General features: G+C 38.1%; 1 protein-coding gene across 1 annotated transcript in view; it reads right to left on the bottom strand.

The window, feature by feature from the left end:
• zgc:110045 (uncharacterized protein LOC664755 homolog) overlaps window positions 1–27,884 on the bottom strand; it is a 198,437-nt gene that overhangs the window by 13,385 nt on the left and 157,168 nt on the right. The window contains 10 exon segments of the mRNA XM_007897449.2: window positions 58–110; window positions 1,049–1,124; window positions 1,578–1,619; window positions 3,982–4,125; window positions 4,482–4,610; window positions 7,224–7,355; window positions 9,516–9,632; window positions 9,720–9,752; window positions 9,849–9,872; window positions 17,694–17,829. Of these exon segments, the coding sequence (XP_007895640.2) occupies window positions 58–110; window positions 1,049–1,124; window positions 1,578–1,619; window positions 3,982–4,125; window positions 4,482–4,610; window positions 7,224–7,355; window positions 9,516–9,632; window positions 9,720–9,752; window positions 9,849–9,872; window positions 17,694–17,771 (828 nt within the window). The 5' untranslated portion in view covers window positions 17,772–17,829.

Here is a 27,884-nt window from a genome sequence, read left to right as displayed (position 1 = left end):
TATGAGCTGGAACATGGCATGCAGAGGACTGGGGGAAGATAATGTAGGAACACTTACATCATTTGGAATAGTAAGTTCATGGGAACTGGTTGGAGAAGAGCCATCCATTCCTGTTGGTGGGAAAGAAAGGGAAAACTGTTGGGATCAATTGCCTGGCATAGATTAGACAATTAAAGCACATTAAAAGTTTTTTTTATGTCAGAGAGTGGGGAGAGCAAAGAATAGTTGGCAGAGGTTGAAAGAGACAGCTGAACAGAATAAAGTGAAGAAGAAAAGAAAAATATAGAAAGATGGAGAAGGAAATGCAGTGATGAGGGAAAATGTAAAACAAAAAAAGGCAGACACTAAGATGCAGCAGGATGAGAATGTTTTTGAGATGAGAAGGAAAAGTGGAACAAGAGGACAAGGGGCAAGAGAGGATGGGAAAAGGGGGGAAATGAGAGAAGGAGCTGAAATGAATTAATATAAAGGATGTTGGCTTGAGGATAGTAAAGGTACAGGAGGTTAGTTTGCACTACATAAGGTAAGGTTGGTTGGAAAGACAGCTATCTCCCTAAGGGTTACACAAGTTGAAAGGACTACATTTTAAAAATTAATCAAACATCATAAGGGGCCAGGAAAGAGAAGAACGGATTAGTAAACTATCTGTTTCAGTCTATAACGAACATATATTTTCATGTAACATGCATCAAATGTATGTTAATGAGGATATCAAGGTTTTGCTAATGAAATTCAGGAAAGATGTTAAACAACAGAACATAATTATACAACATTGGGATTAATTACAGAAACATTACATTTAAATGATGCTACAACATAACATCATTAAATATGTTTAACTATCAAAGCTGTTAACAAGGGTACAAGACAACACGAAGAACTATTAATAACATAACTCATTACAAGGGTAATCATAAAAATTAGTCACAGTTAAACATGTGACAACAGGAAACTTGGTCATTGACCACATTTAATTAAGTGATATAATGACCATGGGAGATAAAGGTGCTTTGAGAAAGGACATCCCCAGGGAGTCACGGGTACGTACCAGGGAAACCAGGGGTGGTCTGCCCAAGGGGAGTAAAGGGGGTATGCTGCATAGCCAACTGGTGAAGCTTGGTCAACTGCAGGGCAGGATGGGAAATTAGAGCTAACCAATCAAATGGAATTATATCAGAATACAGAAACCATCTTTCTTAACAACAGGATTAATTCAATTAAATGCACATTTTTAAACAGAATCAGTTATTCTATACTATTATTTCAAAATATAATCGTTAGACTATTGACATATCTACTGTTACACAAGTGAGAATTACTGTTAATGCCAACTACTGTTTACATTTAAATGATTAACATTTCTTTCAGCTATATCATGCAAAGAGCAAAAGATTTGTATCTGGGCCAATGTACTTTCCAGCAGGTATAGTTCATACAATATTCAGGCTTTTACTTCAAGTAAGCGCTAGACACAGAAGAATCTACTGCCAACCGTCTTCCACTTCTTAAAGGCAGAAAGTAAATGTTGCCCAGAACAAATAAGAAAGACAGCACTGCTTATAGTGCACAGGACTCACGTCTGGATGAGGAATTGCATACTGTCCCTGAATGGTGTATGCCTGAAAAACAAGTTTAAGAACACGCACTTAAGTTTATCTGTGGACTATCATAAAGTAACATATAGCACCACACAACAGAAAAAGCAAGACTGCCAAATAACATTTATTTAAATATAAGCACATTTAAAATGAAAAAGCCGTTTTAAACTTCTTTACATTTAATAATGATTTTTTGTATTATACATTATTAAAATTTAACGGAGGAATAGCTTGCCCTTTTAGCATTCGTATGATGTTTAGTCAGAATATTAATATCTAATGTGAACTTTTTTGAAAAGAGAAGGGAGTTTCTCCTGGTATCCTGGGCAACAACACACCCCAGATAAAATTGGTCTTTCACTTCATGGCTGTTGTTTTACTGTGCACAATTTGTTTGGGTTCACCTACAAAATACATAGTCACCACACTTTAAAGTATATTATGTGAAGCGCTTTGCCACATCTTCCATATGTGCACTCAAGTGCATGTATCAAATGTAAGGATTATTATAAACTATTATTACTAATGCAAGATACTCTGGTTCAAAATAATCTTAGTTTAATTGGTATTATTCAAATGGTATTTCACTACATAGGGTGACATCCCAGAGAGACATACTATAAACATGAACATAATTCTTCTTAACTCACAACTTGTGGGATGAATTTTGTAACATAACCATTAGATTTTTCTTTCTAATTATTCCTCTTCTCATGTAAGTGTGTAGCCTTCTGGGATTGTTCTTAAATTACTACTCTTCTGTATAAGCTTAATTTAGTGAATGTCAGCAAATTATCAGATTGGAGGTGGAGGTGGGAGAGGGACAGAGATGTATGACAGCCAGGCCCTGATTTCTATCTATGTACACTCATTTTCAAGAAATAAATAATCTGCACTTTTATAGCATTTTACCATGTGGAAATGTCTCAAAACAATTCACAGTAGTTACTTTCAAATGTAGTGACTGTTTTGAAGGAAAACATGTCGCCATTTGCACCATCAAGGTTCCACAAATAGCCATAATCTGAATAACAAATTAATCTGCTGGGTTGTTGTCCAGACAAAAGGAGAAACATCCTTATCTTTTTGAATAGCATCTTGGGAACTTTGACATCCACTTGAAAACAAGCAGATGGAGTCACTGGGATGATTTGGCTTCCAACCCAAGCCCCAGTGACAGAAAGGTCAATTGCAACACCTGATTCTTCTCCCAACTGAGATCATCTAACTCTGCATAAACTAAGGATTGAAACAGGCACTCTCACAAATGTAACTAGAAACTAAAAATACTGCTCTTTTGTCTGTTCAGTGAATCCAGTTCCAACTAAAGCCATCCTCAGTTCCTTTGCTTGTATACTATTACAGTACTCTATTTTTAGCAACAGATAGTGAGCCTTTAATATTAATAATTCTCTTTAGGTATTGTGATAAGCACAATGGATCCAGGAAATAATTTCAGTCTGTGGCTGATGAATGGGAACTGCAGCATGGTTCCTTTTTGTACAAGAAACTAATAGCAGTTTGCAGTGGCTTAAAATAATGACATGCAAATATTCTTTTAAAAAAAAGCATTTAATAAAAATAATTGAATTGATATTAGAATCAATTTAAGAGAACCCTTACATTGTCTAATAAGTGGAGACAAATTACTATCAAGATCCACATATTGCCAAGTAAGATGGTAGAGACAGAGCCCATTGTGGGTTACAAGGGGGAAGTGGACATGTATACGAAATATAAAAGCTTGAAGGAATATGGGGAAAGGCAGGGGGCAGTGAGACTGAATGAACAGTTTGCTCTGAGAGTCAGTGCAGGCTAGGTAGTTGAATGGCCTCAGTCTGTGCTGTAAATTTCTGTGATTCTACAATTCATGTTTATCAGGAATCTTTGGTATGTGCTTTAATAATGGACTGAAATATTTCTAGGTAAAGATACGCCAAAACACGGTATACATTAAGGGCAAACTATTCCATAACACCAATACACCACACTATTGGTAAAATGTATGATGCACAGTTACAGTAAGATAAATAGCATGCAATAGTTTAGATTTCTAATTTTGCTATCTATACATCATCGCATCATTATTTGAGGTAGGGGAAACCAAAGCTGGTTTTAAAGACATCATTTATGGTCTCACGAGAGAAGCTCAATCGTTTGCATACTTTCTCATTCTCTTTGACGACTATCATATGTTTAAAAAGAACTGTTAACAGATTCAGATTGGTGCAGTGTTAAGGACACATTGATAAAGATCTCAAGCAGTATTAGCAATAATGAATTATTAGTCAACTCCCCCTACTTCAATAAGGTGCAAGTACACTACATTTCTAAATTAGTCATTAGATAAGAAAGAAGACAGAAAAAAATTTGAAAAACTAACAGGTGCTGGCTGTTGGTGGGCCAAGACGCTGTGGTTTCCTGCGGAAGCCAAAATGGTGTCTGCTCTTACCTGGCCACCTGCAAAAATGACGGGTGCAGAGGCAGGCTTTGGGCGGTAGGGAATAGTGGCGCCTTTGGGTGGGGACTAAAGACAAGGAACATAAAGCAACAGAAGCATCGTTTTATTTACATATCTTCTCGCTAAACTGAATGGTATTCATTCTTTTTGACCTGTTTTTGGAACTTTTCCAAAATGAGTTTTCATAAAACAGCATTAATCTCATAGCCTTGATGATTAACAGTACATTGTATTGTATTAGTACCAACAATTTAAGATACATTTTAATAAAAGGTCAACTAACGAATAAAAGAATTATAGAATTTTACAATAATTCAGCCTCAATAGTAGGCAGTTGTATTACATCAGATTTGATATTATTCTACTGAATGCAAACTTCAAATGACACGGTACTTTTGCAGTTTGTTTTCCTTATGTCATACCTCCAGCATCACCACACAGATCTGTTTTACACACTGAATGATGGCATCTGGTGTGCCAGAAATAGTAACTGCACGTTCAGTGGAGTTTGGGAGCATATCACCTGCTACCTGCACCTGGGCCCCTGTAGTCTATAAAACAGAAGAGTAGAAGCACACTTACATCCTTCTACAAGTACAGTTTGAATAGAAGGAAGTGATATTGCACAATTCAATAACAGTGATAGAAAGCTCAGTAGAACCATCCGCTGCTTCATTTTGGATGTCGATAATGACTGAATTATTTTATTCGAGACATTTTCAATTAAAAAGAAAGATGACCTACCTTGAAAAATCTTCTTCATTTCTGAAGAAGCCTCCTCCACACAAGCCCAGAGGCACTTCAGCCTTGCCTCATATTGTTGGAGAACAAACGTGATCATTTTGACCTTTATGATGTTCTACGCATCAGATGGTGCAAATGATCCCATGGATTTTATTAAAGATATTATTAAAACTGAGTACATGCATCAAAGCAGCAGCTTATTATACAATACTGTCTATAGAGCACAGAAGCAGGGATTTGGGGTAGTGTCACCCGACATGAATTGATGCACAATTTATCACAAGTCTACAAATGTGTGTTTTCCCCAGAACGTGAACCAAGCCTGATGTGTGGAGAGTGCAGAATAAACAAGACCTACCTGCTGAATGATTCTGAATTCATGCCTATTAGGGCTACCTGTACAGAATGCCAATATAGTCACCTTGGTAACTTCATCGTTTAAGTTTTGGTATGGCCGCTTGAAGATATATTTTAGAACAATCACTATGATATTCTTTTGAAGAACTATAAAGGACAAAAGGATCCGTAACATTCTTATCAGTTTGGGAAATAAATTCAACAAGATTGTGCATGGCAAATTTAAATTCTATTTCAATCCTATAGGATTTTGCATGTGCCTTGGTTATCATGGAGTCCTTGGTTATCATGGAGTCCTTGGTTATCGTGGAGTCCTGTAGCTCAGTGGTTAGAGCACTCGCTTTGCAAGCGAGAGACCTGAGTTCAATTCCAGGCAGGGCGAAACCTTGGGCAAGTTTCCTTACTCCACACACCTAATAATAATCCCTCCAAAAAACCAAAAACAATAATAAATTGGTCATTTTCAATCTACCAATGTTTATGGGACATTGCTGTGCGCAATTGGCTGCAGCGTTCGCCCACAAATGTACAGTCAATTCACTTTACAGTGTGTTCTGTGAAGCGCTTTGGGATGTCCTCCCGACAGAAAAGTGCTATATCAAATGCAAGGATTATTATTATTATTACCATCTGATACAGTGTGTGTCTACAGGACATATTTGAGAACTCTGCTGTATTCTGTGGAACAAAGATTATAACTAGCATCAGATCTGTGAACCCAAGGAGTCAAAGCTATAAGATAACATAATAAGGAAAGAGGAATAAGTGCACAATTATCACAAGACTGTACAGATGAAAACATAGCATTTAATATAAATCATCCCAAACTCCAAAGTTTCCCTCCATCCTAAAAGCAGCTTGACATGGTGTTAATGTCATTTGTACCATTTGTACCAGCTCAGTTTGGTTTCCATCAGGCAGCAATATTTAGCCATGTAGGGGTACATGACAGAATTCCACAGCCAGGCAGGAGATATTATTCTTTACAAAATAAATGTAAAACTCGACTTATCAAAAATTCAAGTGTTTACACAAACTAAGCCAAAGATCCCAATAGTGTTGCAGAGGAGAGGTGTGTCTGCTGGAAGTTAAATGTCAATTTAAAGCAGTGATGCCAACCTTTTTGAAAAGAATGGAAACAAAACATTGATTTAAAAATGCTCACTTAATCCTCTTGACGGCCCCATGGCCCATGGGTTGGACAGCACTGATTTAAATACTTAAAATAATTAATCCCATGACTATGTGGTGCAGGTTAGCACATTGTCCTTTCATCTCACCTATCAAATACAGTCACTGCACTTTGCAGCAAATCCTCTGAAGTGTTGAAATGTCCTCCCGACATGAAAGGTGTTGTATCAAATGTAAGGATTATATTATCTTGTATCTGGGTCAAACCCAGATCAGACCGATGGGATGAACAATTCCTCCCTCTGCAGACTCTAAGTTATATGTGGTCAAACAGTCTCTATTCAATTCCAGGGAGAATAGAATAATTTACCAAATGCAAAACGTTACGATGTTGGTAATTGTAATGAACAACAACAATAATAACTTGCATTTATAATGTATGTTTCACACAAAAAGAACTGAATCAACCTCCTTTACAAATATAACTAATTAGAAATGAAGCCAGTGTTGTTATACAGGAAAATATGAAAGCTAATGTGTAATGTCCAATAAACAAACAAACAAACACACAAACAAACACACAAACAAACAAACAACAATGATATTAGCAGCCAATTCATTTATTTCAATTTGGGAAGTAAATTTGAATTGAAGCGACTGTAAACCAGGATAACCAGGAGGAAAGGTCCCGTGTCAATACTAATAGCATTATTTGAACCAACCTACAATACAGTCTTCATGGTCATTTACTGTAGATGGACTCTTACCAATGCTCTTATAATGCTCTTATAATGCTGTGCAAAATAGGTGATGTCATCTGCTTCGCCCCCAGACGCCCTCACCAGAATAAGGGTTCTATACGGTATTTATATTTCATCAGATAGATATCAGAAGGACCATTAAATGTTAGAATCGAGTTGCTGATCAGTTACCTCACGGATTTCTTTGATCTTTGAGCCTCCTTTTCCTATGAGAGAGCCACATTGACTTGCAGGAACAACTAGACGTAGTGTCACAGGCGGTTTACTTGTCACTGTACTGTTTGTCATTGAAGCATTTATGTCCTGTAATAACAATGTCAATAGGAATTAGTCTGGGATTTGTCACTCCACTTAAAACTTTAATCCTCAACACAGCAATCTAGGATTAAAGCAGATACAGTAGCTAGAAAGGAGGATGTACATGAGGCTCAGCCTGGGTTTCAGGGCAAATGAGCGCTGCTCGAAGAATCTCAAACAGATGGCAAAGCAATGAGCTTATACCAGAAAATAACGAAATATTAAACACGTTGAAAGAGAAAAAAATCTTCAGAAAATCTCAACACGTTGTATGGTGCTAAATGTTGACATAATTACTTTAATCATCACCATAATACAACAACTTGCACTTATATAGCACCCTCCACACAGGGTAGCGTCTCAAAGCACTTTGAGCACTCTACCAACAGTGGTAGAGCCTGACCCCGAGCTGGAGGGGGATGGGTGGGGAGGCGGACGGGAAGGTGACCCTAAGCACTTGATGCAGCGCCTTATGTGGAAACATATCCAAGTTTCGTAGTATTTAAGGTTAACTGTAGTGACTGTACATGTATGGGTGGATGCAACAGCCAGCAGGTGAATGCCAAATTGAACTCAGGGTTTAACGGCCAGCACACTGAGGGAAATTCCTTTTCTTGTGGAATTGAATCACTGGGTTCCTTTACATCCAACTGAACAGGGCAGACGGAACTCAAATTAATACCCTCATCTGAAGGAGTGTTATCTTAGATTATGATGTTAAAGTCTTCGATATGGGATTTGAACTCACACTAACAAAATTTGCAAAGAATGTATAGCTCAGAAACAGGATAATCGGCCCAAGTAGTGTATAATGTTTTTTATTCGCCACCCACCTCCTTACTCCTTCCTATATGTTTCTATTCCCTTCTCCTTCACTTGAAGGGCTAGTTTCCTCTTAAATGTCTCTACACTATCTGATTCAATCACCACTTCAGGCAGCGAGTTCTGCATTCTCACTGCCCTCTGCGTGCAATAGTTCTTCCTAAATTCTCCTTTAGATCCTTTAGTTGCTATCTTATATAGTACTTGTATCCCCTGGTTACGGACTTCCCAGCCAGTGAGAATAGCCTATTTATGTCGACCTTATTAAACCCTTTTGAAATCTTAAACACTCTACTAGGTCTCCTCTTAAACGTCTCATCTCTAGCGAAAAAAGACCTCACCTATCCAGTCTATCTTAACAACAGTAATGTGCCAGGCTTGGTATCATCCTCGTAAAACTATTCTGTACTCAGTCCATCAATCTATATCCTTGTACTTTGTACTCCAAACGTGGTCTAATCAAGGTTTCATATAAATTCGACATCACCTGTTTTAAACTCTACCCCATGGAAAAAAGAGCCAAAGATTCCATTGCCTCTTTTATAGCCTTATCTATCTGTATAAGGCTTTTCGAGATTTTTGGATCTGAATCCCCAGATCTCTTTCCTCCTCTACTCATCTTAGGTCACGACCATCTTTCTCGGCTATAGACAGCTTCCTTATTGTTTCTGCTGAAGTTAAGTACTTTGCATTTTCCTCTCTTAAACTTCATTTGCCATCTGTCCATTCTGCTATTCTGGTTATGTCTTCCTGTACTATTCTGCATTCCTCTTCATTATTTATTTCAAATGATTTCTTTGAAATAGCCCTGTACAATTTTTAGACTCTTACTATTATTTTTTTTGGCTGGGGTTCAATATGTGGTTTATTCATATATTCCACATATATGTGGTTCATTCACTGCCCCGTCTTATTCCCATAACCCCGATTTCATGTACATGTCTACTTTTCTCTTGAAACCTGCAAATGACTCTGTCTCAACCGCCCTACTCTGCAGGGCATTGCACATCCCAACCACTCTTAAGTTCTCCTTTTGCTGTTCCTATGGCTATCTTATAACTAAGTGCTGTAGTCCCTGACTCTCCTATCAATGGATATCCTGTCTCCACACATGCATTTTCCAGCCTCAGCGACTGGATAGTGCTCAGATGTGTCATCCTTAGTTGATTTTTTGCCTACCTTAAGGACATTAAGACTGATTGTACCAGCCCAAGCCAGGCCAACACCCTATGCAGTTAAGTTATTCACACACCTTTAGAAATTGTGTTGTTTTGCAAGTTTACACAGAGGTTTAAGTGAATGTAATGTACAAAGCAAAAAAAGAAGAAAAATGCCTTCACTCACCTCTTCAAATTTATGTGCTATCATTGAAAAAGCTTTGAAAATGGCATCCGTCGGGCCTGTTATTGTTACAATACGTTCAGGACAGGATCCCTCTGAAATATTGATTCTTGCACCACTCTGCAAAAGAATAGTCCAGGACTGAATACTACCGGAAATAGGAATCAAGCTAGATTTCCCTGATACCAAACTGAAGATTCCACTTACCTCCTCTCTCATATTTTTTACCGTTTCTCCTTTCTGTAAAACAAACACAGATATTTTTATTGTTACGGTGCTATTCATTCAAAACATAGGAAACAGGATGGGGGTGGACTGAAAACTAAGGTGACTAACCTTTCCAATAATGCTTCCAACTTCCTGTAGAAAACAAAACAGAAAGAATGCTGTGTTAAGGATGAGTTAAAGATCTAATTTTTCTGAAATAGAATCCTCTAAAGTAAACAAAATGCAGTTGATCATTTACCAATTGCAGTAATTTTCAGAGCATCACTTTAAATGGTAAATTAATAATGATACTTGCATTTGATAGACCTCCTTGCATTTTGCAAGGATGTCTCAAAGCACACAGTGCAGTGACTGGTTTACTCATGGTTAACATATGGTGCATAACAAGCCCAATGTGTTTTCTAAGTTAATATAACTAATGGATTAATTTGCACAAGGGCAATGGCTTATCAATGGTAAATACTGTGTCAGCCTGGCTCAGCGATAACACTCTCACCTCTGAGTCAGAAGGTTGTGGATTCAAGCCCTACGTCGAGACTTGACACTCATATAGTCTGAGGTGACACTCCAATGCAGACCTCGGGGAGTTCTGTATTGTTGGAGGTGCCATCCTTCAGATGAGACGTTAAACCAAGGCCCCTGTTTAGGTGAATGTTAAAGATCCCGTGGCACTATTTGAAAAGAGAACAGAGTTTCTCCCACTGTCTTAGCCAACAATCCCCAGATAAAACATAGATTCATTCTATGGCAGTTTGTGGGACGATGCTGTGTGCAAAATTGGTTTGTTGTTGTACTGCATTCACCCACCAAATATGCAGTCATTCTACTTCACAATATATCCTGTGACCTTGGGACAAAGAGAAATTCCCTTGCTACATTTTATCTTTTTTCCATTCATTTGTAAATAATATTCAGTTTATTCTCTTACCTGCCTTTGTTGAGAAATGAGGAAAAAGACACTTGTAAAGAATATTTTAGAAAGATCGTGTAAAGGAATGAAAATGAAATCGGTTTGTTCAAATTTCGAAGCTTTCCGCTTTCTCTCACCAAATGTCATTTTCTCCGAATCTGTATTCACAAACTGGAATTAGATTGTCATTGAAAGTAGAAATGGCAGATTTAAGCCTTCAAGGACTTCCCCGAGTTATAGATGACCAAATAAGCATTTGGGGTGAGAGGACAAGGAGTTGATTTACTTTCAGATCTCTGCAAGTGCTGACCTGTAATAGACCCCTGTGAGTTTCCTTTAGATGAGTTCGGAATAATTCTCCCTCTTTGTAGTGAAGCAATTAGTCTCTGTTCCTCATTTCCGACAAACACACGACCAATTTATAAAGTCACAATTGGAAATAATAAGGGTGAATCTTACGGCACTGAATATTGCTGCTCTAATGCTGCTCCACTGCTACATACCCCTCTCCCAAGATTTTTACATTTTATTTTTAACAATTGTACTTTTTAAATGGTCAAAAGCCTTTGTCGACTTGTCATCCAAATGAAGTTCAAGTACATTGATACGAAACCTATAAAATTATGGGTGCTCTTCATATATCAAATGTTTTGAGATGTCCATCTAACTTGAAAGGCACTATATAAATGTGAATTGTATTATATTTTCTCCCAAGCAATGGTGAATAGTCTTTCCAGTAGTATAACATTCTCTTATTTGAAGACTTCAAAGCCTTTGTGATGCTCAGTTTTGTGACAACGTCCGTAACATAATACAAATAATATAAATTCAACTCCAACATATACCTCTCTCAGGTTTATATCAAATAATAGGTTCTGGATGTGAAGCATGAGCCTTTAATGTAATCAAGGAGTTCAGACGACATCCCAACACGAGAGCGAAACAGTGCAGATTTATAGCCATCACCAGAACTCTGAGATTACATTACATCCTTGAACATGTTGTTTCCCGCACTTCCTGAGATCCGATAAATCAAACACAGCACATGTTCTCTTAATCTAAAAATTAGAACATCTGTTTCTTATATTGCTGAGTTAGTTACGGTATCTTAATGCTGTGAGTTGTGTTGTTTGCAAGAGAATATTAAATGTATTGTATTTCTCATGTCATCACCACAGCATTATCAATGGATCATTTGCAATATGTTCCAAGGATGTTTTCTCACAGTGCTGTATAGATTCTAATATTGTTTGCTATCAATAAATATTTAGTGCTCTTGTAGCTAGATAATACATTTCACAATCCCATTTCATAGAAAATATATTCCTTTGAGGTTCAATTTCTCTTCTTTCATAAATTAATTGTTTATCCCTGATCCAGTTTGGATATGCAAATTATTCGTAAATTAAAGCAATTTAAATGGGTCAATGTTAAAATTTGCACGCGTGCTCCATTATACTAGACTGGCATAAAGAATCTATGTTTATCATTTGGAAACACAGGTTATTTTGTTCTTATGTAGTGAAAATAGTTGATGAGGCTCAAGCATATTCTACTCTGCTCAGAACTTGTTTATTCCACTGTGCTTATAAATAACTAAAATAATTTTAAATGATAAATAATACAACATAAATGTATAATTAAATTATACTTTTAAAATTATATTGCATTAAAGATTGATGCCCAATACCTACTAAAATTCTGTTATATATTAATATGAATTCAATCAAAACGTGGAGACTCTTACAGTACGATAGTTTTACAATGGCTCCAAATCACCATTTTATACTCAATTTGAAATACTGCACAGGATTCCGATTCTCTTGTTGTAAAACTGACACGGCTAATTTTTTCAGGAGTTCATGAACAAGCAGCAATAACAAGGCTTTGCTCATGTAGGAAAGTGAAAATAAGATAAATGATTAATTAATCCTTCAAACAGTCAGTTATCCTCAATTTACCATTGTGACTACATTATTGCTCAACTTGAAATCTGCAGAAAGTCATTTTGAAAGGTGGAGTGAAAATGCAGTATTCAATAGGCTAGATATGTCTGCATTGCACAAAGAAAATTCAGAGATTTATTGTAATGTAGTGCAGGAGAAAAAAGATCAGCTATTAATAGCATTTGAAAAAATATACTGCACTCATCATTCATGAGCTTGTGATGTAAAAATGTTATCCGACAAACACATTAAATGCAGTTTTACAAGATTGTCATTTAAACCTTTTATGTGCATAATGTATTGGGTTAGACTTATCCGGAATAGTGGATGCAGTTTTAGTCACCTAATCTTCAGAAGATATTACAGTCCTTGAGAGGACACAGAGCAATCAAGAGGAATCTAAGTTATAAAGAAAGATTAAAGAGATTGGATTTGTTCGCTTTGTAAAAGAGGACTGCAAGTTACAAATGGGGATGGAGCCAGAAGGAAAATCAAGTTATATAAACACTTCTAAAGGGAAATAGAGCTGTGGCTTCAATTGCCAGTGAAGATCACTAAAGTAAAAAGTATAAATGGTTCAATCCATCCGCAACATTCCTTGTTTGCCTCACAATGCACATTATTACTATCTACTCCCCTATTCATTCCCCTCTCCTACTCTCACTCAGTGCTTCAGACACCCCAGGCCACTTGACAACAAACTGCTGGATCTCCATCATTATTTTGTGTGTGTGGAGAGGCGGGGGGGGGGGGGGGGGGAGAATTTTTAATTTTTAATTCAAGTACAAAAGAACTACATTCCATTGATAATATTTATTGTAGTATTGATATCCTTTCGTCATTTAATGTAAAATTTCAATGCCTAAGGGTAATTGAATGCAAAACAAGAGAGCAAAAATATAAGAAAGATAACAGTAGGTCTAATAGGCAAGAGTTTAGGACAAACTTTTTAATGCAAAGGGTGGTGTGAATAGGGAATTCATTGTCAGAAGCTGTGTTTGAAGCAAGAAGCATAAATGAATTTAAAAGAGAACTTGGAGCACACATAAGAGAGAAGGGAAGAGAGCAGTGGTGGCCAACCTGTGGCCTGCAGGGCTGTCAAGAAGTGGCCCACCGAACATTCACACTAGTTTAGGTTAGTCTGTTTTAAATCAATGTTTTGTTTCCAGTAGCTACTGAGTGGCGATATTGATGGTGTGGCCATAATTCAAGAAATGTTCAATCAATAAACTTTATTTGGTTGGCCGACCAAAAAAGGTTGACTACCACAGGAATAGAGGGTTATAGGCAAGGGGAATAGCAGGGATGGGAACACATGTGGAGTATAAACCAGAATGGCCTGTTTCTATGCTGTATCACTCCACGTAAATGTATGTACTATGTGTCTGAGCATGGCGTGAAGCTGAATCATCCTCGTAATTTTCTTCTCTCTACTTGACACCTTCCCAGACAGCCTGGCTGAGTTCTACAACTCACTGTGTGGAGATATGCAGCCAGAATAATAGTATTTTTAGATCATCATCCAAGTAACTAACCATTTTCATTTCACTATCTACAACCTTATCAGGTCCCTTCAACATGAAATAGTAGTTGTACAAGTTATAAAGACTTGCCTTTAAACAAGCTACTTGCCAGACAGTGCTATCAATGGTAAGTTATATGGTTTTAGCTGGTGACACTGCAGCAGTACCACAACGCACACTCCGGGGTCCCCAGGCCTGTCCCACCAAGCGCGCATTCCATTCCAATAAATATCTATGGAATTTCCATTATGTAGGTGGGATGCATGGAACTCTTAGTTTGGTTTGGATATCCTTAAGCATGGTGATGGGTTTCCACATGTGTCAGACATCTGATTGACCAAAATGTTGAATAACGGTCGTAATTTGGACTCTCACAACAGGCAGGATTGTTAAGCATCTTGTGACGTCTTCCTGACACGAGAGGTGCTATATAAATGTAGATTTGTATTTGTTGTATTTGTATTCTTCATTTTTCATTTGGAAGCTGCAAGTTTTCAGTCTTTCGTAAAAGACCTGCCAGAAAACAAGCTTTCAAGTAAGACTTAATATAAGACATTTTCAAAATTCCATACAAGATTACATTTCAAGACAATGATCTTCAGTCTAACACCATGGGAACTTTGAATTATTGTAGTTCTGCACCACTCAGATGGAGGCATTTTGGTACAGATACACAATGAATGAAGTTCTAATAAACACTCTTGTATGAGTTGTGCTGCTGATTACAAAAGAAAGTGGCACAAAGCCCAGCATCACTGTAAGGATGTGTTCACCACTACTGGGCTATCAAAAATAATTATAATGTACACACATAATCATAAAATTTTAAAACCCCACAACAGCTCCTAATACCTCATTAAACGGTACACTCATGTTTCCTGAAGAGTTTTGCATATAAATTTGGAATATATTTCAAAGAATGGAACAGTGACCTTTCATTCTAATTTAGCATCACATCTCAACCAAGGAGGTGTCCCAGCAATAGCCCCATTTCAATAGCAGCATTACAGCTAGAACTAACACAGCATCTCAGAATCCATGTATGTGCCATTCTTCATCTGCCTTAAATGTATCCACAGGCACGACACTTGTGCAAGTCAACAGATATAACATGCAAAACCCGATTCAGATAAAATTGGGAGTGCTGAATTACGTGATGCCTCTTTGACTGCAACTACGCTCACCCCCACCTCCTTGCTCAGTGTCCAACCCCACCATTGTGCAATGCTCTGAGACATTATCCTGTGTGAAGGCTGCTATATGAATGCAAGTTGGTCTTGTTGATGTAATTCAATGATTGGCACTCCCTAGATTTGGAGGAGACCAAACACTCTACAGCCAATGGTGCAAAATCACTAGATCTGTTTCAATCAAATATTTCAAGACACAAAATATGTTCTATTCTGCAAGGCTGTTCAATAGTGGAAATGTAGGATGAATGCATATTCTATAGGTTTAGCTTTATTATCCTAAGGGATCTATAAGGAATTGGCCCTGAGGAGACAGATAGGCTTGAGCGCTTTGATGTGAGAAATTGTGAATCAGCTCAGGCGAGAGTGTGGATTTCATGCTTCTTTGCCAGATAATGGCCTAGAAATAAATCTACAACTAAAAAAGTTAGCACAGACTGTGAAAGCAAGAAAAAAACTCCAGCCAGAAAACCTGAAATTTCCCTAAGTACCATTATTAAAAGGTTACATTGAATAGGATTTTACCAAATTATTTTCCATTTTTGTCTTACACCTATAACATATACCATCTGAAACAGCAGGCAGGCAATGTGCTATCACATCTTTGTCAATGTTATTTTGGGGGTGAACAGGATACACAACATCCAAGCGTCTCTCTGGCCCTGGTAGACAGTGCTTGGATTTGCTTGGATTTGCTTGGACAGGTAAGATTGGGAATTCATCAAACAAGGGATTCCTGGCATGAAATAACTGGCATCTGGTCTCATAGAATTGAACGTCACCATTTGGTGAATGGGAATTAATTCTCTATAAGTAGAATTATCTGGGGGTAATGCTCTCACACATTTCATGCTGAGTTGCATTGTCCATCAGGAAGTTCCTGCTACCTGCCATCTACCTAGTGAGGGCTCAAATTCACACTTGTCGGATGTCACATAACCAACTAGTGACTATCCTCCTTGGGGAGGGGGAGGGAGAAGATAAGTTGGGTGGAGTCTCCTTGGAGCTGAACAGTCCCCAAGATGACATGCTTGGCAACGGCATATCAGAATCAAGCTAGCCCTCTGTGGCACTCTTAGTAGTCTGGTTCCTGAGGCAGGTGGGTTCGCAGTATTCCAGGGGACAGCCAGCCTGGCACATCGACAGGACCTGGAAGGGCAGATCAGTCACAGGGGGAGGGAATACTCCCACTCAGCTCCTGTTAATCCTGCAAGCCAAAGCCCTAACAGGGTAGGGTGATCTGAGCTGGACACGCATCAGGAAAGCCTGCCAGACAGTGCTATATAAAGCTATGTGTTTTTTAGTTGCTTAGACCCCATCCAGCACCACCCCAAAGCATACTCTGGGGTCCCGAAGAATTGGCTCTTCCCAAAGTGCATCTAATACTTTCCGGAATTAGGTAAGCAGGATGCATCTTTCCAGGGAGAGAGTGCACATTCCATTCCAACAATCTGGGATTTCCATGTGTAGGTGGGATGCATGGAATTCTCAGTTTGGTTTGAATACTCTTCAGCATAGTGATGGACTTCTGCATATGTCAGACACTCAGCTGACCAAAAAAAATCACATGATGCGATTGATAATATTGCATTACACTATATTTCATGGTGAACCACTGGGATTTGGCAATGATTTGCTGTGCAAAATTATGAATAAATTTGTGTTGAGCCAATGCTATCTCATCTGGAGAGGAAGGTCATCAAGAGCAAGCAACACATTTCTGACCCAAAGTTACACCAATATTTGTAACACACGTCTACTTTTCTGAGATCTGAGATCCAGTTATGCCAATGTTTGTAAACATTTATTATTCTACAATTGAAACCAGTCCAGGTAATACCTGGCATTTGATGTTGCCTTCCATTTTCTTGAGAGCAAATTCTGCTGGCTCCAAGCTGAGCTACTGAAAGTGTACAATGCTACTGAATAGCTAAATGATATAGGAAGGAAATCGTCCCTGTAGGAATATAGTGAAATATCAAAAAATAATGATACAACACGTGGTTCAAATCTACCAACGCAGTATCTTGACCTAGCCAATATTTTCTTCGGCATTCCTTAGACAGATGGAGGCCCACAATTTATATAAAATCATAAGAAGCTTCAAGCGTCAATGTCAGTCTAAGGAGTTCCACAAATAAGGAAAAGTAATGTAATACCCTGTACAGTACAGCAAGAACATTAAGATAAAAATCTTTTTTTTCCTAATCCGATTTTTGACCATAATCCCGTTCTGTAAACCATGAGTTTTTTATTACATAGCCTTGGGTTGGTAACGCCCCAATGTTAGGATCCCAGGCACATTTACTTCAAAGTCAATAAGCAATTTACACATGGTCTTAGACATAGCCTTGTGTTGCCATTTGTTGTCGTTATCACTGTACCTTTCCATGCATAAGTAGGCGGATTGTAAGAGTGACGTTGAGTCCCCCTTCAGTCACTTTGGCTTCTGATCTACTCATTGTGGCTCTTCAACACTTGGAGGCACTCTCACTGCTTTTAAACAGAACCCCTACAATCCTGCAATAAAAGAAAGGAACATTTGAATGATTCAAGGTCTCTCTTCAATGATTAATTCTATTAAGCGTGCTTTACAGTTTTAAAAAAATGTAAGTGATTGATCACAGTAAATTTCTCCTTTGGATGCAATGCAAACACAAAAGCAACAACTTACAGTTAGATACTCCGAATCTTGCATTCTGCATCCAATATTGATATGTATTAGGAGTTACCAATAAAGGCATTTGGCACATTTTGTATCCATGTGGGTGTAATTTCAGTTGCGATTTCATCTAAGCATTAAAATTCATTGTAATGTTAAATAATAATAATCTTTGGACTTGATATAACATCTTTCATGTTCGGAGGTCATCTCAGAGAATATCACAGTAATTGCTGTAACGCATATTGACTGTATATCTTGTACTTGATCATTGCAGCCAATTTGCACACAGCAATGTACCATAAATAGCTATGAAGTGAGAGACCAATTTTATCCAGGGATTGTTGGCCAGGACCCTGTATTGGATGTCAGGCTAGGTTGGGAATTCAATGTCTCAAAGTTAATGCATTAAAGCGAGGTCCCATCTGCCTGTTCAGGTGGATGTTATAGATCTCTTGGCACTATTTGAGGGGAGTTTCTCCAGGTGTCTTGGCCAACGATCCCCCAAAGTAGAGTTGGTTACTCAATCCATGGCTGTTTGTGGGACATTGCTGTGTGCAACTGGCTGCCACATTTCACCCACGAAATACGCAGTCAATCCACTTTACAGTATATCCTGTGAAGCGCTTTGAGAGTCTCAATGATGTGACAAGGCTCTATATCAAATACAACTATTATTATTATAATGTAATAAGATGCTACATCAAAATGCAAGCATTATGAAAAATGTTAATCGTTCGATACAATACTCGAGTGGTTTCAAATCAAAATCAGCCTTCCTGTTTTCCTTCTCCCTCCCAAAAAATAGACCCAGTAATAAAGAGAACATACACAACACTCTTGGCCTTCCTTCTCCCTCATTGACAAAATATTTTAGATGTTTTAGTGTTGTTCCATTTTCAACATAACACAGACTATTTTTAGCGGTTAGATCAGTTTTGTCAGGCTAGCTGAGCAGAAGTGCTCTGTGAATTCCTGTGAGTCAAAAATAAAATATGCCAGGGACTGCCCTCTTCTTTCTGCTACAAAGGGCTAATGGAATGCATAAACCTTTGATGTAATCCTCTAATGGGGACAGAGACTTATTTTGCCAACATTTAACATTGTACAGGACACATGCCTCCTCAGTCAAATATTAAGAATAATTTCAACAAACTGCATAAGGTCGTATTCTGTTGGAACTACAAATATTAAATACTTTGGGATCCGAGCACCAAATGCGCTTATTGAACAGCAATGTAATTAAATACACGTATGTAGCTTGTTCCATTCATCACATGGATTAATGCTGCCAGGTTTCCAGCTTTTTTTGGAGATCTATCTGTATGTGCCCCAGGACAATTTCAGCGCCCTTCCCTTGACATCCTTTCACAAAATGACTTTATTCTTGATGACATGAGGAATAATCAGAACCTTATTTAATCCAGATAAGAGAGAGTAAAGAGCCACAAATCTATCATAGATTAAACCAAACGTTGCCCTGATCTAAGGCTTATAAATTAAGTTTAGTTCTTTTTTGGGGAAATTCTTGGTTTCATCATGGATGGATCTTGCCCCCAATGAGTGTCATTATTACATCCACCTGAATGAGCACTCTTAAAATGGTTAACAGATGATAGCCAGCGCTGTGCAATTACTAACCTCAGCCCTGAGTGAAGGAGAAGCGATTGCAGGTCACACCTGAAGGCAATTTTAATGGAGCCTATTTGAGAAAGGAGGATTTAATAATGTAGATACAAATGTAAGGGATTCCTTTCACTTGGAATAGTAATGAAGGCTCTTTATTTAAGTTTGCATTGAAGCTTGAATTATTCCTTTGAGACAGAACTACTTTCACTAAAAAGCTACCCAAAACTCTTTTGAGCTTTTGCTCAACATCTTAAATATGACCTTCTTTGTAAGCAGTTAGTAGACACCCAGGTATTCTAAACAGGAACTTAAACATTACACTCCTGTATCTTAAAAAACATATGCAGGAGCTAAACAAGAATAAGTTCACAGTATAGCCATGTTTGCACTTTTATAGATAATATGCTTTGATTCACAATGGGTTGGTCTGGGCTAAAGTGCTGAATATATCCTCGTGCTCATAATAATAATCCTTGTATTTGATATAGTGCCTTTTATGTCGTCAAAATGTCTTAAAAGACTTCACACGATATACTGTAAAGTGGATTGACTGTGTATTTTTTCGTGAGCTAAATCATAATCAACAACAATCATCATCATTATTATGCTGAGCTATTGCTCAAACTCCACACTTCCAAATACTGGAACTATCATTCAATTGGTAGGAAGGTGTGTTCAAACTATGGACAAGAAAATGGTGGCAATGCTCTCCCATATTTTGCGTTGCAACAGAAAGCTTGCAGTGAGTTCCTGGTATCGGTATCCATTTAATGACGGCTCAAGCTGCCGCTGTTAAATGATCAACAAGCGACTACCCTCTGATGGGGGGATGCGGGGGGAAGAAGGAGAGGATATAGCGGAGATCACTTTGTTCTGAGCTGATTTGAAGGTGTCATGCTTGACAATGGAACATTGTAATTGAATCAACCTTCTGTACTGGTCTCGGTTGTTCGATTCCTGAGACAGACAGATCGCAGTATTCAAAGACATTGCTGGTAGGAGACCAGCCAGTCTGGCTTATCATCAGCAGGATTTGGAGAGGCAGACTGGGGGCAGGGATTTTTCCTACTTGATTCTTAATAACCTTGCTATCCAAAGTTCTAATGGGTAAGGTGGTCCTATCTGGACAAGCAGTGTGAAGCTTGCCACACAGCGCTCTGAATGAGTACCCCCAATACACGCTCTGGGATTCCCAAGCCTTGGCTCTTGCCTAATACTCTATAGATTTGGGTAAACAGGGTCCATCTCTTTAGCAAGAGAGTGCGCATTCCAGACACAAGGACATTTCCGCATGTAGGTGACATATAAGTGTAGTTCTCAGTCAGGTTTTATATAATAACTAGCTGTTCCCATTGCAGCTTTGCTTGCAACCAAAGGATCCAATATAGAATGTAGATTTCAGTGATACCATTTAACGTCCCATAAACACTGTGTGTACACCTGAAGCAAAACTACCATACGTGTGTTTAGTTTGCTTAGCTCATAGCTCATCAACGATAGATCCCTCCCCAATAAAAATATGCCCATGACATTCCCCCATGCAAGTCCTTTCTGTTGAAGTATAATTCATGTCTCTATGTCAATCGGTTATTGTATTATTGACGGACAGACAGACACAGACAGACATTTTGTCTTTATCAGTATAAGATCGGTTATTATATAAAATTATACACTTAAGGGCAAGTAAAGGGGGAGGGACTAAACTCCAGCCCCAGGTGAGGCCCCAACTCAAACCCCAGGCTTCACTCGCCCTAGCTAGTCGCTGCTTGGCCACGGCATGGAGGAACTCGGAAACCCTGTGGCCTTACTGAGCCAACTATCACCCGCCACCGGCCCAACTCTGACAAGGTGCTGCCCAGCCCAGGGCCACCCAGGAGCAGCAGGAAAAGCAGCCGAATGGCTGCCATCAACGCCACTCGAGGTAACTACTACCTCACCACCGCCATCTTGTTCCTGCCACTCGGCTTTGTGTGAGTGCATGTGTGCTGCATGCCACAGCACCACTGTAAATCGGAGCGGCCACCGGATGTAACTGCAGCTTACATGTAACTGTCATACATGTGTGATGAGCTTGTTTAGGTCATAGCTCATCAAATGCTAGGAGATACCCATAAAACATGACACTCCCCCATGCAAGACCTTTCCACTGAGGTATAAATCATGTCTCTACTTCAATCGATTATTGAGTTCTTAGTGGACACACAGACAGACACACAGACATCACATCTTCATTAGTATAGATAATCCTTGGATTTGGTACTGGTCCTTATCATGTCAGAAGTACGTCTCAAAGCGCTTCATAGGATTTACTGTGACATGGAGTGACTGTGTATTTGTAAGCAAATGTCGCAGCACAATTGTGCACAGCAGTGTTCCACAAACAGACATGAAACATATGACCAGATTTGATATTCCTCAGCATGATGATGGATTTCCGCTAAGCAAAAACCAAATCTGTGGAGGGAATTTTTAGGTTAATGGTTTCCTCAATGGCCCTCTCTAAATAGTTATACTCCCTTCAACTCTAGCTATTTTTTGATCTATTGTTTTATATCAATTGGAGTCGAGTATTGCTGGCACTGGAGTGATGATAAGGGCACTCAAACCTATTATTCATATTCACACTGCTCACACTTACCATGGATTTATATTTTTAAATATATGAGTATAAAATGTGATGTGTCTTAACAGGTTCAATGCGTTATCAAATCTGTAAAAAAAATCACCCTTTCTAATCTACTGTATGACTCAAGGCTGTCCACAAGTGTGAACTCAAACTGAGTCTTGCTTCCAATATGGAAGGTACTATGTAAATGTTGCTGTATTTACAATTTCCTTGAATCATGAAGGCAGTAATAATCATTAAGGACAAATTGAAACAGAGCAGACTTTTGTACCTAGGTTTAGTGCTTGTAAAAACTGAAAATATTACCCCTTTCTATGATTATCTTAGTGTAAAATGTTAATGTACATAGTATAAAATGTCAATAGGTCTTCTCCCACACAAAATAAAATGAAAATGACTGTGAAGTGTTTGATACCTCTCGAAGACATGATAAGGCCCTATATCAAATGCAACGATTATTATTAAGAAGAAACAAAACTTTTCAGTTCAGCATGTTTTTCTTTATTAGACTTCTGACATTATAATAGAGAAATTAGTTTCTCCTGGTGTCCTGGCTAACAATCCCCAGATAAAAATTGGTTATTTAGTTCATGGCTATTTGTAGAACATAGCTGGGTGCAAATTGGCTGCCATATTTGCCTTCAAAATACACAGTCACTATACGGTAAATCTTGTGAAGCCCTTTGAGGCATTTTGAAGGAACAATAAAGCATTATATCAAATGCTAGGAAGATTAAGGATCATTGTTACAATGGGGACAATTAATTAAAACAAATTATTTCATTATATCTCTTACAAAATATTGCAAGTTTCACCAGACTATATGAATGTCCTAATTCATTTTGGCAGACCTAACTGATTTTCATATTAATAGGAATATTTCAGTTCCAGAATCATATACAGTACACCACATACAATATATTAGTGCTCTATTTCTGGAGGTGGGTGTAAATGTGCTAGAGAAGAGAATATTTTTTTCTTAGTAACAATTTGAATATAGACCAGGTTATTTATAAAGAACTGTAACACCCAGTACTTTTTGAGTTTTATTTCTGACAGGGAGTTTGCAACGGGAAAGCTAACCAGTGCAAAGTCCAAAATGTTTATAGAACATGCACTGGCTGAGAGACCAACCTCTGTACACCACCCAGATTGCATTCTTCATTCTTTCTCTGTTGTAACCCTCTAAATTTAAAACACTCACATTTCAAGCTCTTGCTGTTGAGACTGCAATGTTTTTTGATTTCCAGCAAAAGAGTACTGTTCCTGCTACAAAGGATCTGCCGGAAATAATATTCAAAACATACCAGTGTTGTAATTCTTTGTAATCACCAGTTTCAATAATATCAGCTTTCAGCTATTTTCCAGTGCTTTTACTTTGCACGTATGCTTGTCAGTGGCCTTTAAGCAGCAATGTTGCTGTCGTCACGCAGATATACTCTTGCCCTAAATGTATCCTGGGGGAGAGGGTGTTGGGAGAAAGAAGTTACTAAAAATGTACAATACAGAGATTTTAGTCTTCCTCGCGACTGCTGGAAGGAGGCGGGAGATAATACACAGAGAGTTTATTCAGTTTGACGTCTGTATGGATCACGTGATGTCTGTATGTTCCAGTAACCTGGTTGACAATTGTTGCTAACAATCAAGTACAAAGCCTTCCAGTGTTCTGCTTTTATTCTTACGTCAGCTTTCGAAATAACAGTCATAAAAAATCAGTTTACAAAAGGTTTCTGTATGAAATAACTGCCTGCACAGTTTCTGTTTTCATTTTTGCAATTTTAATTTCATTCTTGAACGCAATATTTTGTATTGTTTTACCCAAAGGGTAAGATTGAGATTTTTTAAAAATCATTCCTAAAGTTATAAAGGTGAATTATTTTTTCCAATTAATGTGCAAATTATCAATGAAACCAAAACTGACATTGAGAAATGCTGTAGTGTAAAATGAGAAGCTGGTAAATTTAAGTTTCATTTTGTTGAGCGCACATTTGAAAGTTATATATCAACAGGACTGGAAAAAGAAAGTTTCTTTTGTCTATTCATGTTGCTAGCTGAGCTGGAGAAGCTTTTTATGAAAAGGAAATATTTACTCACTCTGCTACAAAAAGTAGAATTTCAACCTTCAATTTGAGTAGCTGCCTTTTGAAGCTCAGACACATCTTTATGCTGTGGGCAAAGCTGCAAACTCAGTTCATTAGAGCCCTTCAACCGTTTCAAAACTAAAAGAATTGTATTTTAATTTAGTTCATGCAACTGTATATGTGTGATTTGATAAGTGGTGACTGTCACTCTGTCTATCCAGAGCCTTGGGACGTCCTCCCTACGTGAAAGGCGCTTTACAAATGTAATTTTGTTGTTGTTGGTGGTGTTTTGTGAATACAAGTAACTCCCAGCTTTATTTCAGTGCTTCAAATACGTCTAATCCAATCAATCAAATTGGAAAAGTCCATTAAAAAAGGAATTCAAATGTCACAATAAATTCAATAAAATTCACATCTGTGAATTTAAAAATGTAAATTGCTGATACATTTTAATTGAATGATTTTTTTAAGGTGAAGGATATTAATCATGAAGATCGGAATTTTTTTTGACTATTGGTGGTTTGTTAACATCAACAATCCTAATGAATGTTAGAAAAAGGGTAAAAACACTTACACACTGTAAAATATTTAATTTGCACCCCAGTGCAAGTGTGACATATCAGTTACCACAGCACATGCTTCAACACCCTGGGGCATCCTCCCGTTGTGAAAGGCATTACATTTTGTTGTTGTTTGTTTGTTATTGTTGTTGACTTCTGATGATCATCTTATTTTACACTTTTTTGGATGATTTTAAGCAGAAATTGTGCCAAATTACTGTAAAAATCATAGCGCTGTTTAATTGAGGTCTACAGCATGTAATGGGATGTTTTACATACTCCACTGGCTCCCTATTGTCGAACGGATCTATTTCAAGAACCTCACACTCGTTTTCAAATCAATTCATGCCCTGGTACCTCCCTACCTCTCCGACCTGCTTACTTCCAACCCATTACTCCCGCTTGACCCCTCTGTTACAATAGCATGTCCCTCGTGCTCTCCATTCCACCATCGTTGGCCATACTTTCAGCCACTATGCCCCAAAACTCTGGAGCATTCTTCCTCTATCCCTCCGCCTTGCCCCTTCCTGCCCCATCTTCAGGTCGCGCCTGAAGACCTTCCTCTTTGACCATGCCTACAGTCACATCCCCCCGGTTCTGCGCTATGCTCCGCCACTGTCAAGAGCTCTGGAACTCTACCCTGCATGAGGGTAATGCAATATAAATGCAAGTTGTTGTTGTTGTTTATGCTAGGAGAATATTTATGTTAACACACTATCTTTTCCATCTCTCAGAACTTGGCTTGATTTTCAGTCCAAACTAATGGGATAAAAGTCTCTAATTGCACTCATTGAAATAACAACAAGATTACATTTGAAATATTTGAATAGTTTCACCTACTTTTAATTGGGCACTAATGTAGAGTGCAAAATTGTTCTGCACTAAATTGGGACATATATGATACAAATATATTACATTAGAATGATTTATGAAAATATTGCAATGACCACCAAATTGCATGATACACTTTTTTCTAGTTCCACAGTGCTTTGTATTTTATTCAAGATTTGTAGATTACATGTGGCATTATACTTTTATACATTAGAATACACTAGAATGTACAGTACAGAAACAGGCCATTTGGCCCAACTGGCCTATGCTGATGTTTATGCTCCACATGAGCCTCCTCCTGCCCTTCCTCAACTAAGCCTTCAAGCATAACCTTCTATGCTTTTCTCCCTCATGAATCTATCTAACTTCCCCTTAAATACATCTATACTATTTGCTTCATCAACTCCTTGTGATAGCAAGTTCCACATTCCTCCTACTCTCTGTGTGAAGAAATTTCTTCTAACTTCCCTTTTTGATCTATTTAAGACTATTTTATATTGATGGCCCCTGGTTTTGGTCTCCCCCACAAGTGGAAACATCTTCCCTATGTCTACCCTATCAAAACCTTTCATCATTTTAAAGACCTCTATCAGGCCACCCCTTACCCTCCTCTTTTCAAGACAAAAGTGTCCAAGTATAACCTCTCAGTTCTGGGATCATCCTTGTGAATCTCCTTTGCACCCTCTCCAGTGCCTCTACATCCCTTCTATAATGTGGGGACCAGAACTGCACACAGTATTCTAGGTGTGGTCTAACCAAGGGTCTAAAGCAGTTTACCATAACTTCCCTGCTTTTCATTTCTATCCCTCTAGAAATGAACCCCAATGCCTGGTTTGCTTTTTTTAAGGCCTTATTAACCTGCGTTGCTACTTTTAGTGAATTGCGTATGTGTGCCCCTAGATCCCTTTGCTCCTCTACCCCATTTAGGTACTTTTTAAGATTTTTTAAGATACCATTTTAAGATACTTCAATGGAAAAAAACCTTGCAGAACTTCCCATTATTAGCATCAAGCTGTTTCTTAAATGAGCTAGTGTTTTGGCTTCTACAACCTTTCATAATAATCCATTCCAGCTATTAATTGCCTTTCGAGTATAAAAATGCTTCTTGGTGTATGTCCTCATATTGCCCTTCACAAACCTGTGCCCAGTGTATCTACTGCTTTGGATATTGATCTTTGTTTACTTTCTCAATCCGATATATATATATATATATATCTATAATGTTCTCTGTGACATCTCTTTTCAAGAGTAGAGTACTAGCTTATAATAATAATCCTAATAATAAGTAATAATTCCTAATAAGTACTATCTTATCTACTTATTTCTCACAGCTTATCTTTTTAACAGTGGGGATCATCCTTGGTCTCTTCTGCAATGTGTTGGTTGATGGGTCACTTCATTAATTCAATGGGTGGCACTTCCTTGCCTCAAGCGCATTAATGTCTAATTTATTCTACTGGACAAAATATTTTCCAGCAGAAGATAAATTTAGAACAGGAAGCAAAATTGATATTTTCCTGTTCTAAATGGCTCTCTGATGAGAGTTCTGCTGAATGCAATGAAGTGCATATTCATGGACTTCTGTAACTATTATTCATAGTCTTATCACTTAGGCTTTGGCCTCCTTATCACATGCCTTGATTAGCTCTAGGTTAAGGAGAGGGAAGTGGCAAATATCATCAATAGAGTTCCAAACAGTTTTGTCTTCCTTCTCCCAAGAGCAGTCAAATCTAGTAAACTATCTGATACTACCTGATACCTTAGTTTTAATGTCAAAAATTCACAACTGTAGCTCCTGGACCACCTTTTAAAAGCAGTTTATAACCTACACAATCACATAGAGTGGGTGGAATATCCAGATGCCACATCACATAAAAGATGTATGTAGTTAGAAATCCGCTAAGTACATTCAATACTCCAAAGGCTTAAGGGTTCAGTTTGCTTGATGATCCTGTGCAACTATATCAATCAGTGTCATCTGTAGTCTCAATGTTACTCCATTTCCAGCAGCTGAGAAGTTTAGAGTTGCCAGATGGGCTATGATATGGAGATCAGTTTTATGATAAAATCAGTTTATTTACTCTAATCCAAAATGTTCCCTGTAATCTTAACCTAATCCAGTGGGAAAAGCACATGTTAATGGAATGTGATAGTTGCGTAAATTGGGCTGAAAATAGGTTCTGTGC

This window comes from Callorhinchus milii, unplaced genomic scaffold, assembly GCF_018977255.1.
Source record: "Callorhinchus milii isolate IMCB2004 unplaced genomic scaffold, IMCB_Cmil_1.0 Scaffold2, whole genome shotgun sequence".
Lineage (NCBI taxonomy): Eukaryota > Metazoa > Chordata > Chondrichthyes > Chimaeriformes > Callorhinchidae > Callorhinchus > Callorhinchus milii.
The sequence above is the reverse complement of the archived record's forward strand: the minus strand, read 5'-3'. Positions and strand labels throughout refer to the sequence as shown.